The sequence below is a fragment of the Oreochromis aureus genome, linkage group 1 (assembly GCF_013358895.1).
Source record: "Oreochromis aureus strain Israel breed Guangdong linkage group 1, ZZ_aureus, whole genome shotgun sequence".
NCBI classification, from domain to species: domain Eukaryota; kingdom Metazoa; phylum Chordata; class Actinopteri; order Cichliformes; family Cichlidae; genus Oreochromis; species Oreochromis aureus.
In genome coordinates, this window is record NC_052942.1 from 23,738,921 (window position 1) to 23,751,953 (window position 13,033).

The 13,033-nt window shown below is 39.4% G+C and overlaps 1 protein-coding gene across 2 annotated transcripts in view; it reads left to right on the forward strand.

Annotated features, from left to right (window-relative positions):
* The window catches only part of LOC116334604 (DNA-binding protein RFX7), a 29,275-nt gene continuing 16,242 nt past the window's right edge, over window positions 1-13,033 (forward strand). The window contains exons 1-5 of one of the 2 annotated variants that reach the window (XM_039610889.1): window positions 1-472; window positions 5,475-5,508; window positions 10,512-10,597; window positions 10,797-10,919; window positions 12,567-12,683. In XM_039610889.1, the coding sequence (XP_039466823.1) occupies window positions 342-472; window positions 5,475-5,508; window positions 10,512-10,597; window positions 10,797-10,919; window positions 12,567-12,683 (491 nt within the window). In that variant the 5' untranslated portion in view covers window positions 1-341. Of the gene's footprint in view, window positions 473-5,474; window positions 5,509-6,045; window positions 6,162-10,511; window positions 10,598-10,796; window positions 10,920-12,566; window positions 12,684-13,033 lie in introns of those variants that run through there. The other variant, XM_039610892.1, reaches the window with a different exon arrangement.

The following is a 13,033-nucleotide window of genomic DNA, read 5'->3' on the forward strand; positions in this document are numbered from 1 at the left end:
TAACGTGCGGGGCAGGCGGAGCACACCGGAGGGACTAGCTAGTTGTTTTGCAGCTGTCAGGTTGCCTGTTTACTCTTGCCTTTATTTATATTCATGTGTTGGCCCGTGTTTGACAGCGGCTCGTAGTCCCGCTGCACAGGCGCCAGTACTGACCGGCAGTCCGGGCTCGAAGCGAGCGATGTCGGAGGAGCGCAGGGTGGCAGCCACAACAACAACAGGGCGCGCTGCTGTCCCCCTAGCATCGCAACGTCCTCCGGTCCATGTCGTTTAACCCTGCCGGGCGACTACACCCGTCCTCGCCTCCCTACCGGTCCAGTCCCGTCCCACAGTGACCTCCAGTGATGGCTGATGAGGACCCCCAGCAGCAGCAGCCGCCGCCGGAGAGCGGGGCGGGGAGCCTGCCCGGCCTACTCCCCGGGCTGCAGGGCGCTGAGGCCAGCGCTCTGCAGCTCAGGATCAAGAACTCCATCTGGTGAGGAGATGTTTACTTCACACACTGTTGTGCTGTGCATACGCACGATTTGATGCTTAAAGGGGAACTCATCACAAAATTTTTAAACTACTTTTATCATGCTTGGACGCAGTCGCATCTTCACTGCTTAAATTTAATAATAAGTAAATAATAACAACCGTAGAAGTCCTGCATGTTAAATATTAGAAACATGCACGAGCTGCAGCGTGTGCTTGTGATAGAACAGCCGGATAAACCTGGCAGAGTAGAGACTGTACAAATAGAAAAATTAAATAACTCAAGTAAAGCTTAAGGAACTTGTTTTATGCTTGAGTAACTAATTACTCGACTCTTTGAATAAAGGTATTTTTTTCACATCCCATCACCGTGTTTACTCCAGTAAAAGTAGCTATATTTAACACAGGTATCACGAGGAAAATGCTCTGGAAATAGCAAAAGTAAAATTACTCTGTATGGCTGACATAATGGTCTCTGTCAGAGCAGCACATTGTATTCTAGTGATTACCGAGTTCTTATTACTCTTACATGTATGGCAACTTTATTATCATTTTTATTTTGTATTTATTTATTTGTTTTACAGTGTTCATTACCTGAAGCGCTGTCTTATATTTTAGTTCTTAAGTTTTATATGTAAATGGGACAGAAAAGAGTGTACACTTAATCAGGGATTTGAAGACTGATTCCTAATGCAAGAGAGGAAGTAGGAGTCATATTTCCCCAATATTTTTCTCTCTTTCTGTAATATACAGTGCTGTAAAAATGAGGAAGTTGAATGATGAAGCTGATTTCAATTTCACCAGCAACACTGAGACCTGCTGAATCAAGAAATCAGTACTATAGAACCTGTCTAAAAAAGTGAAGCAAGCCTAAAGCAACATATCATGCCACAATTTAAGGAAACAACCGAAAAACAAAGTTATTGACATCTATTAGTTTGGAAAGGGCTGAAAAGCCATTTTTAAGGCTTTGTGATACCAGTGAACCACGTTAGAGTGATTATGCACAAATGGAGAAAACTTGGAAGAGTGATAAACTTTCTTAGGAGTGGTCAGCCTACGAAAATTACTCCAAGAGCATATCAACGACTCATCCAAGAGGTCATATTAGAACCTAGAATGACATCTAAAGAACTGCAGGCCTTACTTGCCTCAGTTAAGTCAGAGTTCATGATTCGACAATAAGAAAGAGACTGGAAAAAATAGCATCCATGAAAGAGTTCAAGGAGAAAACCACTGCTGAACAAAAAGACAAAGCCTAATATTTGCCAAATAAACCTTGATGATCCCCAAGACTTTTGGGAAAATATTCTGTGGACTGACAAGACAAAAGCTGAACTTTATTGGAAAGTTCAAGTAATAAAGCAGCATAAACACAGCATTTCATAAAAAGAACATCATACCATGAGTCAAACATGGTGGTGGTAGTGTGATGGTCTAGCTGCTTTGCTGCTTCTCTTCCTGGATGACTTTCTGTAATCGAAGGAACCATTAATTCTGCTCTCTAACAGAAAATCTGATAGGAGAATCAGTTTGAGCCCTAAAGCTCAATGGTACTTGGGTGAAGCAGCAGGACAATGATCCAAAACACACTAGCAAGTCCACTTCTGAATAGCTCAAAAAAACAAAACAATAAAAAACAAAGAAGAAATAATAACAAATCAAGAAGAGGCAAATCACATTTATATTTTTAACCAGTTCTCAGTTTGAGGGTCTCTGGCAGACTGGAGCCCCTCTCAGCTGTCATAGTGGTAGCCAGTTTGTCACAGCTCTAACACAGAGACACAGACAACCAGTCACACTCACACCTGCAGCCAATAGATTTGAATCCAGGACCTTCTTGCAGTGAGGCGACACTGCTAACCACTAGGTTCTGCATGTGAATCCTGAGAAAATACCAGCGCCTTTCTGTGTGGAGTTTCCATGTTGTCCTTGTGCCTGTTTGGGTTCCAGCTTGCTCCTTTAGAACTGTTGATTCTAAATTGGTTATGGCTCGATAAGAGGCTTAATGTGAACAGATAAAGGAAAAGACTCGATTTCTTCTAAGGCGCGTGTTCTTTTGTATCTGCTACTTAAGGTCCTGTTCTGACCTTTTTTTCCTGAATGAACTTAAGTTCTATCATTTAAATATCAAACAGCAAGAAAATGTCAAGGAGCTGAACAACCGGAAACACAGCAGTTCAGAGTTCAAATGTCTGCAGGAAATACCTCTATAGAAACTTGTCACTGTGCTGCTAACAGTTTATCAGTAAGATGTTAGGATCCTTGCCCAGCTCCATACAGTTTTAACCTTTGAGAGGAGTAGAGCATAAATATTGGCATTCACCTCAGTGACCTGCTTCTGGGTGGCTCTTGGTGAAATGATACAGTCGTAGTCTGGGTCAACAAGTTCACCTGCAACATACCGTCACTCTGTCTGCACAGGAAGTCTGGACAGTCAAAACACTGATTTTCAAAATACCACCTTTGATGTTCACATTAGCCTAATTGAACTCATTTTAATCTGGATCTGGACAACTTGCTAATTAAATAAAGAAATTATTAAACATGAAAATTGCAGTATGTAACAGGCTCTTCTCTTACTGAAATCACTGAAAATAAAGTGCTGAAATGAGTTGCTGTACACCCACCTTTACCTGACATATTTTACCTTACTAAATACAAGCAGGCATAATAGATTTATATAACAAAACAAATGTCATGTACTTTCTTAATTTTATAGCATGTTTAAAGCTTCACCAGACAACAGGGCATTGACCCTTTAATCTGTTTCACTCCTATCTGCTTTGATCTTTTGCTTATACAGGCTCTTACAGAGGATGCTGACTTATGGCAAACTTTTTGTCTTTACTCACTTCCATGGTAACAGCGTAGCATGTGGCTGTGAGCCACATGTCATTGTTCACACGTTGTGTATTCATAAAAATGAATGGGCTCGTAATAAATCATATCGAAGGCTGACCAGCCGCTCACTGGTCCGGGCCGAGAACATTGGAAATCATCCAGTTTTGGTCCATAGTCGGTCAGTCGGTACATCTCTAATTTACTCTAAAACTGTACTATTTAACCCTTCATCCAACAACAAATTTTATCTTTCATCTCTAATTTCATCATTTCTTTTTTGTTCGCTGTAATCTTGCCTTTTAAAATGCTAATTGTAGCAGCTAAGTTGTTAGCCGTTTCATCTGTCCATAAATTGTTAGCCCACCATGTAACCCTTCATCCATTCAGTTAGTAGTAGCTACTACTCTATATAACAGCTATTCATTTAATCAGATTTCATTAATTTTTCTCTAATATTTTGCCAATTGTTACATTTCTTCTGTTAATCAACAATTTCAAATATTTATCCTGTAACTTCTAGTAGCTAAATGATTAGCTAGGCTGTCCATAAATAGTGGTTTACTAAGCTGCTAAAACAGCTACCTTATTTGATGCTTTTAGCAGGTAGCTGCTAAAAGCATCGAAGCTAAACAACTGATAACCTTTTATTAATGATAATTAGATATTCTTTTCTTTGGTTAGGACTACTTTAATTAGCTGCTTTATCTATTTATTTATTTCAAAGACTTTTTTGATTTGTTTTTTCCTGCACCTTATCCACTAAAATGGATCCACTTTCACTGCTCCCTTGTCACATGGGGTTACCACAGCAGGTAGCTCGGCATGTTTGAGTTGACAGATGCTCTTACTGGCACAACCCGAAACTATGGAGCAACTCTGCACCATAGCCACTATGTTTAGTTTACTGTTACTGCTTCTGCTCAAACTTGTTTGTTTGAGTTTTTTTAATTTTTATAAGTTGAGCTAATTTTTCCATGAACCCCCCTAACTTCTGTATAAGTACCTACTGGGGTACTTTTAGCCCTAATTAGGAATCACTGGTCTGGGGTTAGGTGTACATCTTGCTGGTTTATCAGAGACTGAGTTACACCTGTGAACATTTGTTTGTGTCTTGTTTCAGTTCTTTATTTTCCAGGCTTAGGTCTCGCAGAAAGTTGCGTCAGGTGTCGTTCAGTTTATCTGCTAAGTCTGCCTCACAAACAGCTTACTGACGGTCTTTCAGCACCGGGAAATCCTCAGCCCCCTGGTAACAGTCAATTAAAGTGAACTGTTCTTGTCATGGCTTAGAGCGTCTCCTGATTCTGACCTGCCCAGCCCAAGTAATAGTCTTTAAATGTGACCTAGCTTCTGTCCCACAGTCATCGGCAGCAGTCTGCCCTGTCTGTGGATTACACATGAAACCTGGACACTTTATTCCTCAGTTTGGTTTTTCTGTCTGCAGGAGTGGACCTAAATAGGAGCGACTAATTGTGATCTTTCCTGCTATCAAAGTCTGTTTGATTGTATGTTAATTTTAGCTGTAGCCTGAACATCACTCCAGTCACTCTTGGATTTTTGTAGTGATCGGTGATAGTTTTTAGCTGCAGCTCAGCAGTGGCTGTTTATGAGCCTCAATCAAATCTTACACTTCTTCCGGATTGACCTCAGGTTAAAACCTACATCATTAAAAGTCAATCAGGAAGAGAATTTCATGCTTTTGAGGCCTGTGTGAGATGCTAAGGCAAAAATAGAAGTGACACATGAATATGGTGGGACACAGGGAAGCAGTTACATGTGTCAATATGTTATTTTTGATTATGTTTTTAATTTAAGTTAGGCTTTCACTAAATTTTGCCAGAACTTTGTATTGTACTGGTCACTTTTCTGTTGACCATATATTAGAAGTTTGTGAATAAAACCGGGAAGCACAGAAAAATATTTGGGAAAACTGTTGATAAAAAAGATCTTCTGTCCTAAACAATGTCAGCACAGTTCATGTCCCTGTTTCTTTTTACATATGACCACATGTGTTCGTGGTGGTGGGATACATGACCTGAGAGATCCTGAGGGGAGGGTCGTCTCATACCAAACATTCCTCTGCTTTATAAATAAATACACTTCAGACACAAGTGCTCATGTTACACCGGCTTCATGCTAATTTGTACTATGTCTCTGTTTTGCAGCAAATCTGTTCAATCAAAAGTGGAAAACATTCTGGTGAGTATTCCTGACTTATTTTTAATCTGCAAATAGCAACTTTAAGGACATTTTTCTTACTGTCTGTTCAGATATTGCCAGAAGAATATTAGTGTTCCCAATAGGTTGAGCAGAAAAAACATTCCTACTATCCATGTATAGTTTGAAAATAAAAATAGAAGATCAGTTGGTAGCAGCTTTAAACATTAGGGGGGTATCTGAAGCCTGAAACATAGACTGTATAACAAAGATGGTTTCTTTGTCAGTTTTATAATATAGTCTGCATTGCATCTATGGGATGTGCAGCTACCTGCTAGTTAGTGTGAATTAACAAAAAAAGAAAATAATTTCGCTACCAAAAACCAGAACACAGACTTTTAGTAAAACCCTCTGTAAACACAGAATATACGGTTCAGTGTCTAAAATTAGCAGAGGTGAGGCCTAGCTGAATGCTAGCAGCCACACCTCTAAGAATCCCAGTACATCCACCGCATTAGTCGCTTTGCACGGTAGCGGTGACGTCACCACAGCTTTGTTCCATGTACACCAGTGTTTAGGGTGCGGATACCTGCTGCAGTATTCTCCTGAACAATAGGTGTCTCCACTCACACAAAATCCCCACACCAGTGTGGGTATAGGAGGAGAGGAATTCAAAACTGGAAGGAAAGAAATTGGTGAGTTTTTTTCCCCTCCACAAAATGTAATCTTTCAAACTGTTGCTGCATCTCACATACGCCATACGCCACTGTTCAACAGGGTGAGAAGGGTAGGCATAATGGCTTAACATAATTTATAATTTTTTTTAATATAACTTTTTTTTTATAACTTTTTAAATTTAATTCTGAGAAAAAAGTCAGAATTCTGAGAAAAAAGTCAGAACGTGCCCACCTTTTTTTTTTTTTTTTTTTCCACTGGCCCTAATCCTCTTCCGTATGAACCAGAGCTATTCGTTCTGTAAACTTTAAATCTTTCCACATTTCTTTGTAGCTAGCCTCTAATGGTCATTTTGATCATGAAATCTCAATCCAACGCTTAAATCAGATGGTGATTTTCAGTCCTGTCTTGGAGTGGTTCACTTCATTTCTTGCTGATAGAACACTTTTGGGTTAAGTGGGAGTTTTCTATTCTAATGTGGCTGCTATGTGGTGTTACACAAGGATCTTGTTGAAGTCCCTTTTTATTTTCATTATATTATATTCTGCAAATAATTTTTTGCAACTTAACACAGACAAGACAGTCTCTAATTATTGCTCTGGGGAGTACTTTCCCCCCATATTAGACACATCTGGTTCCTTTCTCATCCACTGTGAAAGCTAATGAATAGATTATTGGGCTCAATTTTGGTCAGTCTTTGACTTTTGATGCTCACATCAAGTCTTGGACCTGCTCTTGTTATTTCTATTTAAGAAATATCGCTAAACGCAGGACTGTTGTCTCAAAAGTTGGATTAATCTCATCCCGCTTAGATTATTGTAGTCCTCTGTTTTCTTGTCTGTTGTATTAATTGTGTCAATTTGTCCAAACTGCTTTTGCAAGGCTTCTAACTCCTACTCACGTTTTCTTATATTACCCCGTTGTTAAAGTGTCTGCACTGGCCTCTTGTGAGGTTTAGAGATGAGTTTAAAATTTTCATTCTTGCTTTTATGGTCTTACGAGGTGAGGCCCCCACTTATGTCAGCAATCTACTCCACCCCTATTTTCCAAACCTTACTCCCTTTCAGCTCTTGCACCCTTGCAAGAGGGTACAAGAGCAGGTAGCATCACATGTTTTAGTTTGCAGATTTTTTTAAAACACTGGATGCCCTTCTTGTTACAACCACAAAGGGATTTGTGTCTCCTCCAGGAATCAAACTAGAGATCTCGTGCTTGTTAGGTGAATGTGTAAACCATTATACTATAAAAGGGTTTAAGAGTTGCACAACTACTCCTGAGGCCTAAAACATGTTTATATATGTTTTATGTAACAATTTAGTAAGCCTTTGTTGACACTGACACAGTGATCTGACTCTATAAATGCACTCTTAACAAGTCAGCATCAGCTCAGTGGATGGAGTATGAAACAGTGTGAATCTGTAGAGTGCCAGATTAATGTCTGAATAAGATTTTTATTTTAAAGCCCCTTTAGCGTACATCAAAACAGGCACTATATAATTTATGCCACAATATTTGCTTTGTTGATTGATGGCCAGTCTTTCATTTTTCAGTGCAGTCTGACAGCAGTTTGTTAAACATTCACATTCCTTAAGCTCTTAAACAGAAAATATCAAACAGAAACTGAGAGTCCGAAACTGAAAACACTGGGTTCAAAACCCACGACACCCATTATTTTTGTTGGGGGGAAAAAAAACGAGATTTGGAGGTTGGAGGGGTTGGTAGTGAAGCTCACACTTCTGCTGTGCAGAGGGAAACAAGTTCAATACTTGGTAAGGGTTAGGTATTACTATTCAATTTAATTCAATTTTATTTATAAATAAATATCTATATATTTAATATATAATATAAAAATAGAATATATGTATTTATGTATGGTAAGGTAAAGACCCTACAGTAAGAAAAGAGAGAAAACCCTGACAGTCAAGTGACTCCCTATGACCAAGCACTTGGGGAGAGTGGGAAGGAAAAACTCCTTTTTAACAGGAAAACCTCTGGCAGAACAGGCTGGGGGTGGGACAGCCACCTCCTATGACTGCTTGGAGGTGAGCGGAGGAAGACAGGATTTCTGCTACTGGGTTGGTTATAAAAGCTTTCTCAGTTGCCATGGTGATGCAGCTTCCCTTTGTCTTAATGACACACAGCAGGTGTTGCTGACACAAATGTGCTTCCTATTGAAATACATAGTTTCCTGCTGACTGTTGTGAAAAAAGGCATCAGTTCGTGTCTGTGAAAATCAACAAGTAGATGGTTTTCATGACTACTTGATGTTTTGCTATAGTCTGTTTAAGGATAAAGTGATGAGGGCTGAAATGATTTATTTATTTATAATAAATCTCTTTGTTTACTTGGAATAGAAGAGAGAATTTTTCATTTGAAGCAGTGAAAGCACGCTGTTGCTGTTCTTCAGTCACTGATGTAAAATTTACATGCACATCCTGAGAGTGATGCTAAAATCAGTCCTGCTTAGGCTAAAATGCTGCTTATAGAGCTGTAGCTAACATATTCAATTACTGAGAGATGACATAACACTTTATTAGCGAGTGATGTTTTAACTTAACAGAAGACCCCGCTGTGATGTTTCAGCTTTAAAACTTTAACTGTGCAGCTGAGGCTTGTGCTTTTTTTAAAGATAAACAATACAAATTAAGATTGCACCCTGGGTTAGTTTGTTATTTCCACCATGTAGTCTTCTTGACCTTGTAAGTCCTGAATGATCAAAGAGCCTCTTTTCTTCTTTGACCTGCTCCCTGGCTTAAAGAATAGCACTGCATTCAGTTAATACCTCAAATGATCTGTAACAATTCAAAAAATGTATTTATTATGCTTTTCAGCCTTTAACCTAAGCTCTTGTTTGGGATTCATGGGATGCAACAGGTCTAAGGATGAGTGACTGAAGTGTAATGTGCAGAAAAAACCCCCACATGCAATGTCCACGTGTAAGTATCAGTCTCAGGAGGTTAGAGAGCTTCAGCAGAGATGATAGGTTGATTTTTGTTGCCTTCAGACTGAAACTTTAACTGTTCCCCTGAAACCAGCTGCTGGCTCAGACTGATATGTAACAGACAGAAAAGAGAGTGCTATCAGTGCCATCTGGATGCATGCAGTGGGTGGCCAGCCAGCTCAGCCATGGCTCTGTCGTGGTTTCAGTGTTTACTGGAAAGACTGAAGATTTTTATTGTTGTAAGGATGCTTTGCTTGTTCTAGTTATTGTGTAAATTGTATTTCAATTCATGCTTAAAGCAGACATTTCAATCTGTATAAAAGTGTAAATAAAAAGAAATCAAATATGTTTATAGGCGATGGGTGACAAGCAAAAGGTAATGGACTAATAATTAGACATAATTTAACATTTTAGATCACCGGATTAACAGTGAGACATTAAAAGTGACTGATTTGATGTTGTCGAGGTGATGCTGATAGACAGAGACCCCAACAGAGGACGAAAGCAAGTGTCTCTGTGCTGGTGATTTCCAGTAAAGAAGAAAACGTTTAATGCTCATCCAGTGAAATGGTGAAAAGATTCGACTCTTCAATTCAATTCAGTTTTATTTATATAGCGTCAAATCACAGAAACATTTACCTCAAGATAAATTCTATTGTAAGGTAAAGACCCAAACATGAAACAAGACCAAACATGAATATTTCACATTGTTCTTTTTCTTATGTTGTAATGATTTTATATGTTTTGGTGATGAGTCAAGCAAAATAGGAACAGTCTTATTAGATATTTTCAAATTAAGATAATGTACAGAGTAGTTAGTCATGAAAAATAACAGATGAAATGTTGAACTTGTCCAAATTCAAAATCCAAATCCAATTTATTTATATAGCACATTTAAAAACAGAAAGTTTGCCCAAAGTGCTGTACAGAAACAAAGGAGTAAAACACAAGATAAAAACACTGACACTCGCATAAAAACATAATAATACACATAATAAACATAACAACTCACCCCAGTCTAAACGCTATCGAGAAAAGGTGTGTTTTCAAAAGTGACTAACAACAGGAAACAAAGATGCATGTCTAATATTTATAGGGCGATCGTGGCTCAAGAGTTGGGAGTTTGCCTTGTAATCGGAAGGTTGCCGGTTTGAGCCCCGGCTCGGACAGTCTCGGTTGTTGTGTCCTTGGGCAAGACACTTCACCCGTTGCCTACTGGGGGTGGTCAGAGGGCCCGGTGGCGCCAGTGGCGCTATATAAATACAGGCCATTTACCATTTTACCATATTTAAAGACAGCGTATTCCAAAGTTTAGGAGCCATAATTGAAAAGGCTCGTTCTCCGTAGAGGAGAACTTGTATATAATATCATTTATGAACCATCCTAGTCCTGCTTTCGTTATTCATCTTTGACTTTTTGTTTTTTATAGCAAGATGTCGAGAAGTTCTCAGACATCGAAAAACTCTACCTCTACCTCAAGTTGCCTTCTGGTCCGAGCAGCAGTGTCGATAAAAGGTAAACCTGTTTCTAAGTGTTTTTATAGAAAACTGGACAGAAAAATAATGCTTACAAGCTTATTACTACAAAAATGAGCTCATTTCCACACACAGAGCCTTGATTAGCGCTGGTGTCATTTATCAGGCCTGAGGTGACAGTAAGCACTGCATTGTTTGTCTTCATAATAATCACATCACTGACCCACATCTTTATGCAGTGACCAGAGCGCCCTGTCATCGAGCCGCACGCAGCAGATGCACGCATTCACCTGGATCCGAAATCATTTAGAGGAGTACCCCGAGACCTCGCTCCCCAAGCAGGAAGTCTACGATGAATACAAGTAAGTGTAAAACAGACAGGCGGAGTTTAGTTTCACTGCATAAACAGTTTTCTTGGAGAAATAAAGTCATTGTTGGCGTTCACCTTTTGCATAGATAGCTGCTTCCGATGTTTGAGCCTCTTTCTCCTCCAGTTTACTGCAGGCAGAAGCATCAGTATAAATAGATGCTGCAGGCATGAAAATCACAGAGCCGCATGTGTCGGTAATATTAGAATGGAAAGTCTGAGACAGCCATTGAAATGCTCTGACTCTGTTATGCAACTGTCTTTTTAACTCAGCTAGAACAAAAATACAGCGTCCTCCAGAAATATTGGCGCCTTCAGTGCAGACAGGTGAAAAGGCTTTAAACAGACCTAACGTGCTTCATGTTTTTCACAGTCAAACAGCCACATTGGCAACAGTCACTTTGTAACTTTAGTGCAACACCATTGCTGGGGTCTTTATTGGCTAGCTGTTTTAGCAGATGCAGATGTTTCTACTCAGAATAAATGATATGGAATAAAGGTCAGCTGTACCTGCTTATCGGTATGATGGAGTTTAATTTCCATCATAGATCGAGTGGGATCATATGTGCCATTTACATGTTTTATTTTTCATAATAAAAATTCTCACTACCGTGAATCTGTCTGCTTTTACTACAGGCACATCGGTCTAGCAAAGATAATCAAAAGTTGTGTCATTTATGATCCTGAAAATATATGTATGGGGTTTTTTTGGCATCATAGGTTATGATTTTATTGTCATTTTCCACTTCTACTCATCACATTGTTCTGCAGTAAACCACAGCTAACAGACCTTAAACATGATGTAGAGATTCAGACAAGCTTGCTGCTTTCAGGGATTTTTGAAGACGTTGCTAGCTCAGTTACCTATATACTACATATATCACTACTATACTTGCCAAGAAAAGAAAGGCAGCTTTATTTCATGAAATAAGTTGTGTTTAATAAGTGTTTTAAATCATTTGCTATACCTGAAAAACAGCATCCTCCACAGTAAAGTAACACATGCCTTTCAGGATCAGGAGCATAGTCAGACAGTACCTTGGGCAGCATTTAGTCCTGATATGTCAGCATCTGTGTAACTGTGTTAAGCCTCCTCTTTGCTATAAAAAAATAAAATCAAATCCCTTGAATTAAGCCCACAAGATTCACAGCTACAAGTAAAGAAAAGGTGAACATTTTATTAAAGCTGTTTTCAGAAGTCCAGAAAAGTCCAACAGTCCAGAAACAAAGGAGGCAACAGAATTCGAAAACCAGCAGGGAGCTCACAAAGAAGACAAACAGACAATCATTTCGTTGCTAGTTGTTAACTCGTACAGACCTTTGCACATCTATTGTGTCTATCGCACAAAAGCATACATGGCTACAGAAAGCTTTTAGCTCAGACTTGAAAGTCTGGTTGTTGGTTGGCTCGGGTCAAGGTCGATCACGTTCACACCATAAACAAACTGCTCTGGAGTTCATTTTGGAACCACACCGAGACCACCTCCTTCAAAGGGTCTGGGTACAGTTGTTTAGGTCCCCACCCGGGTTAGTGTGTTCACATCTGCGCCCAGAGACGACGACAGAAGCAGCCTAGCTATGACCTGCACTGTGTTCCTAATTATATAAAATTAATTTGATTAATTCTGTTTGTGTGTTTCAGGAGCTTCTGTGACAATCTTAACTACCACCCGCTAAGTGCTGCAGACTTTGGGAAGATGATGAAAAATGTATTCCCGAACATGAAGGCGCGTCGGCTCGGCATGAGGGGAAAATCAAAATATCCTTTACTGGAATGGAGTGTAGCAGTCTGGCCTCTGTCTCTGGTCACAGACCATCTGCTGCTGCAGTTCATAAGCTCGCTAAATATAGACGTGAAATGAAATAAAGCCCCCCTCTGCCTTCGAAGCAGAAGCATAATAATGCAGAGACCCTCAGGGGAGTCACTGTGATCTTGACCTTCACGTAACATTGTGATTTTTTTTTTTTTTTTTTTTCTGTTTAGCTCATGATGTCTAATGGAACATCTTGCTTTATTGTCATGACCTTTATCTGCGTTATAGTCTTATTAACTTTCAGGTAAAATGGTCTGCTTAGAACTCATGTCCTCATGTCAGTCCTTATCTACAT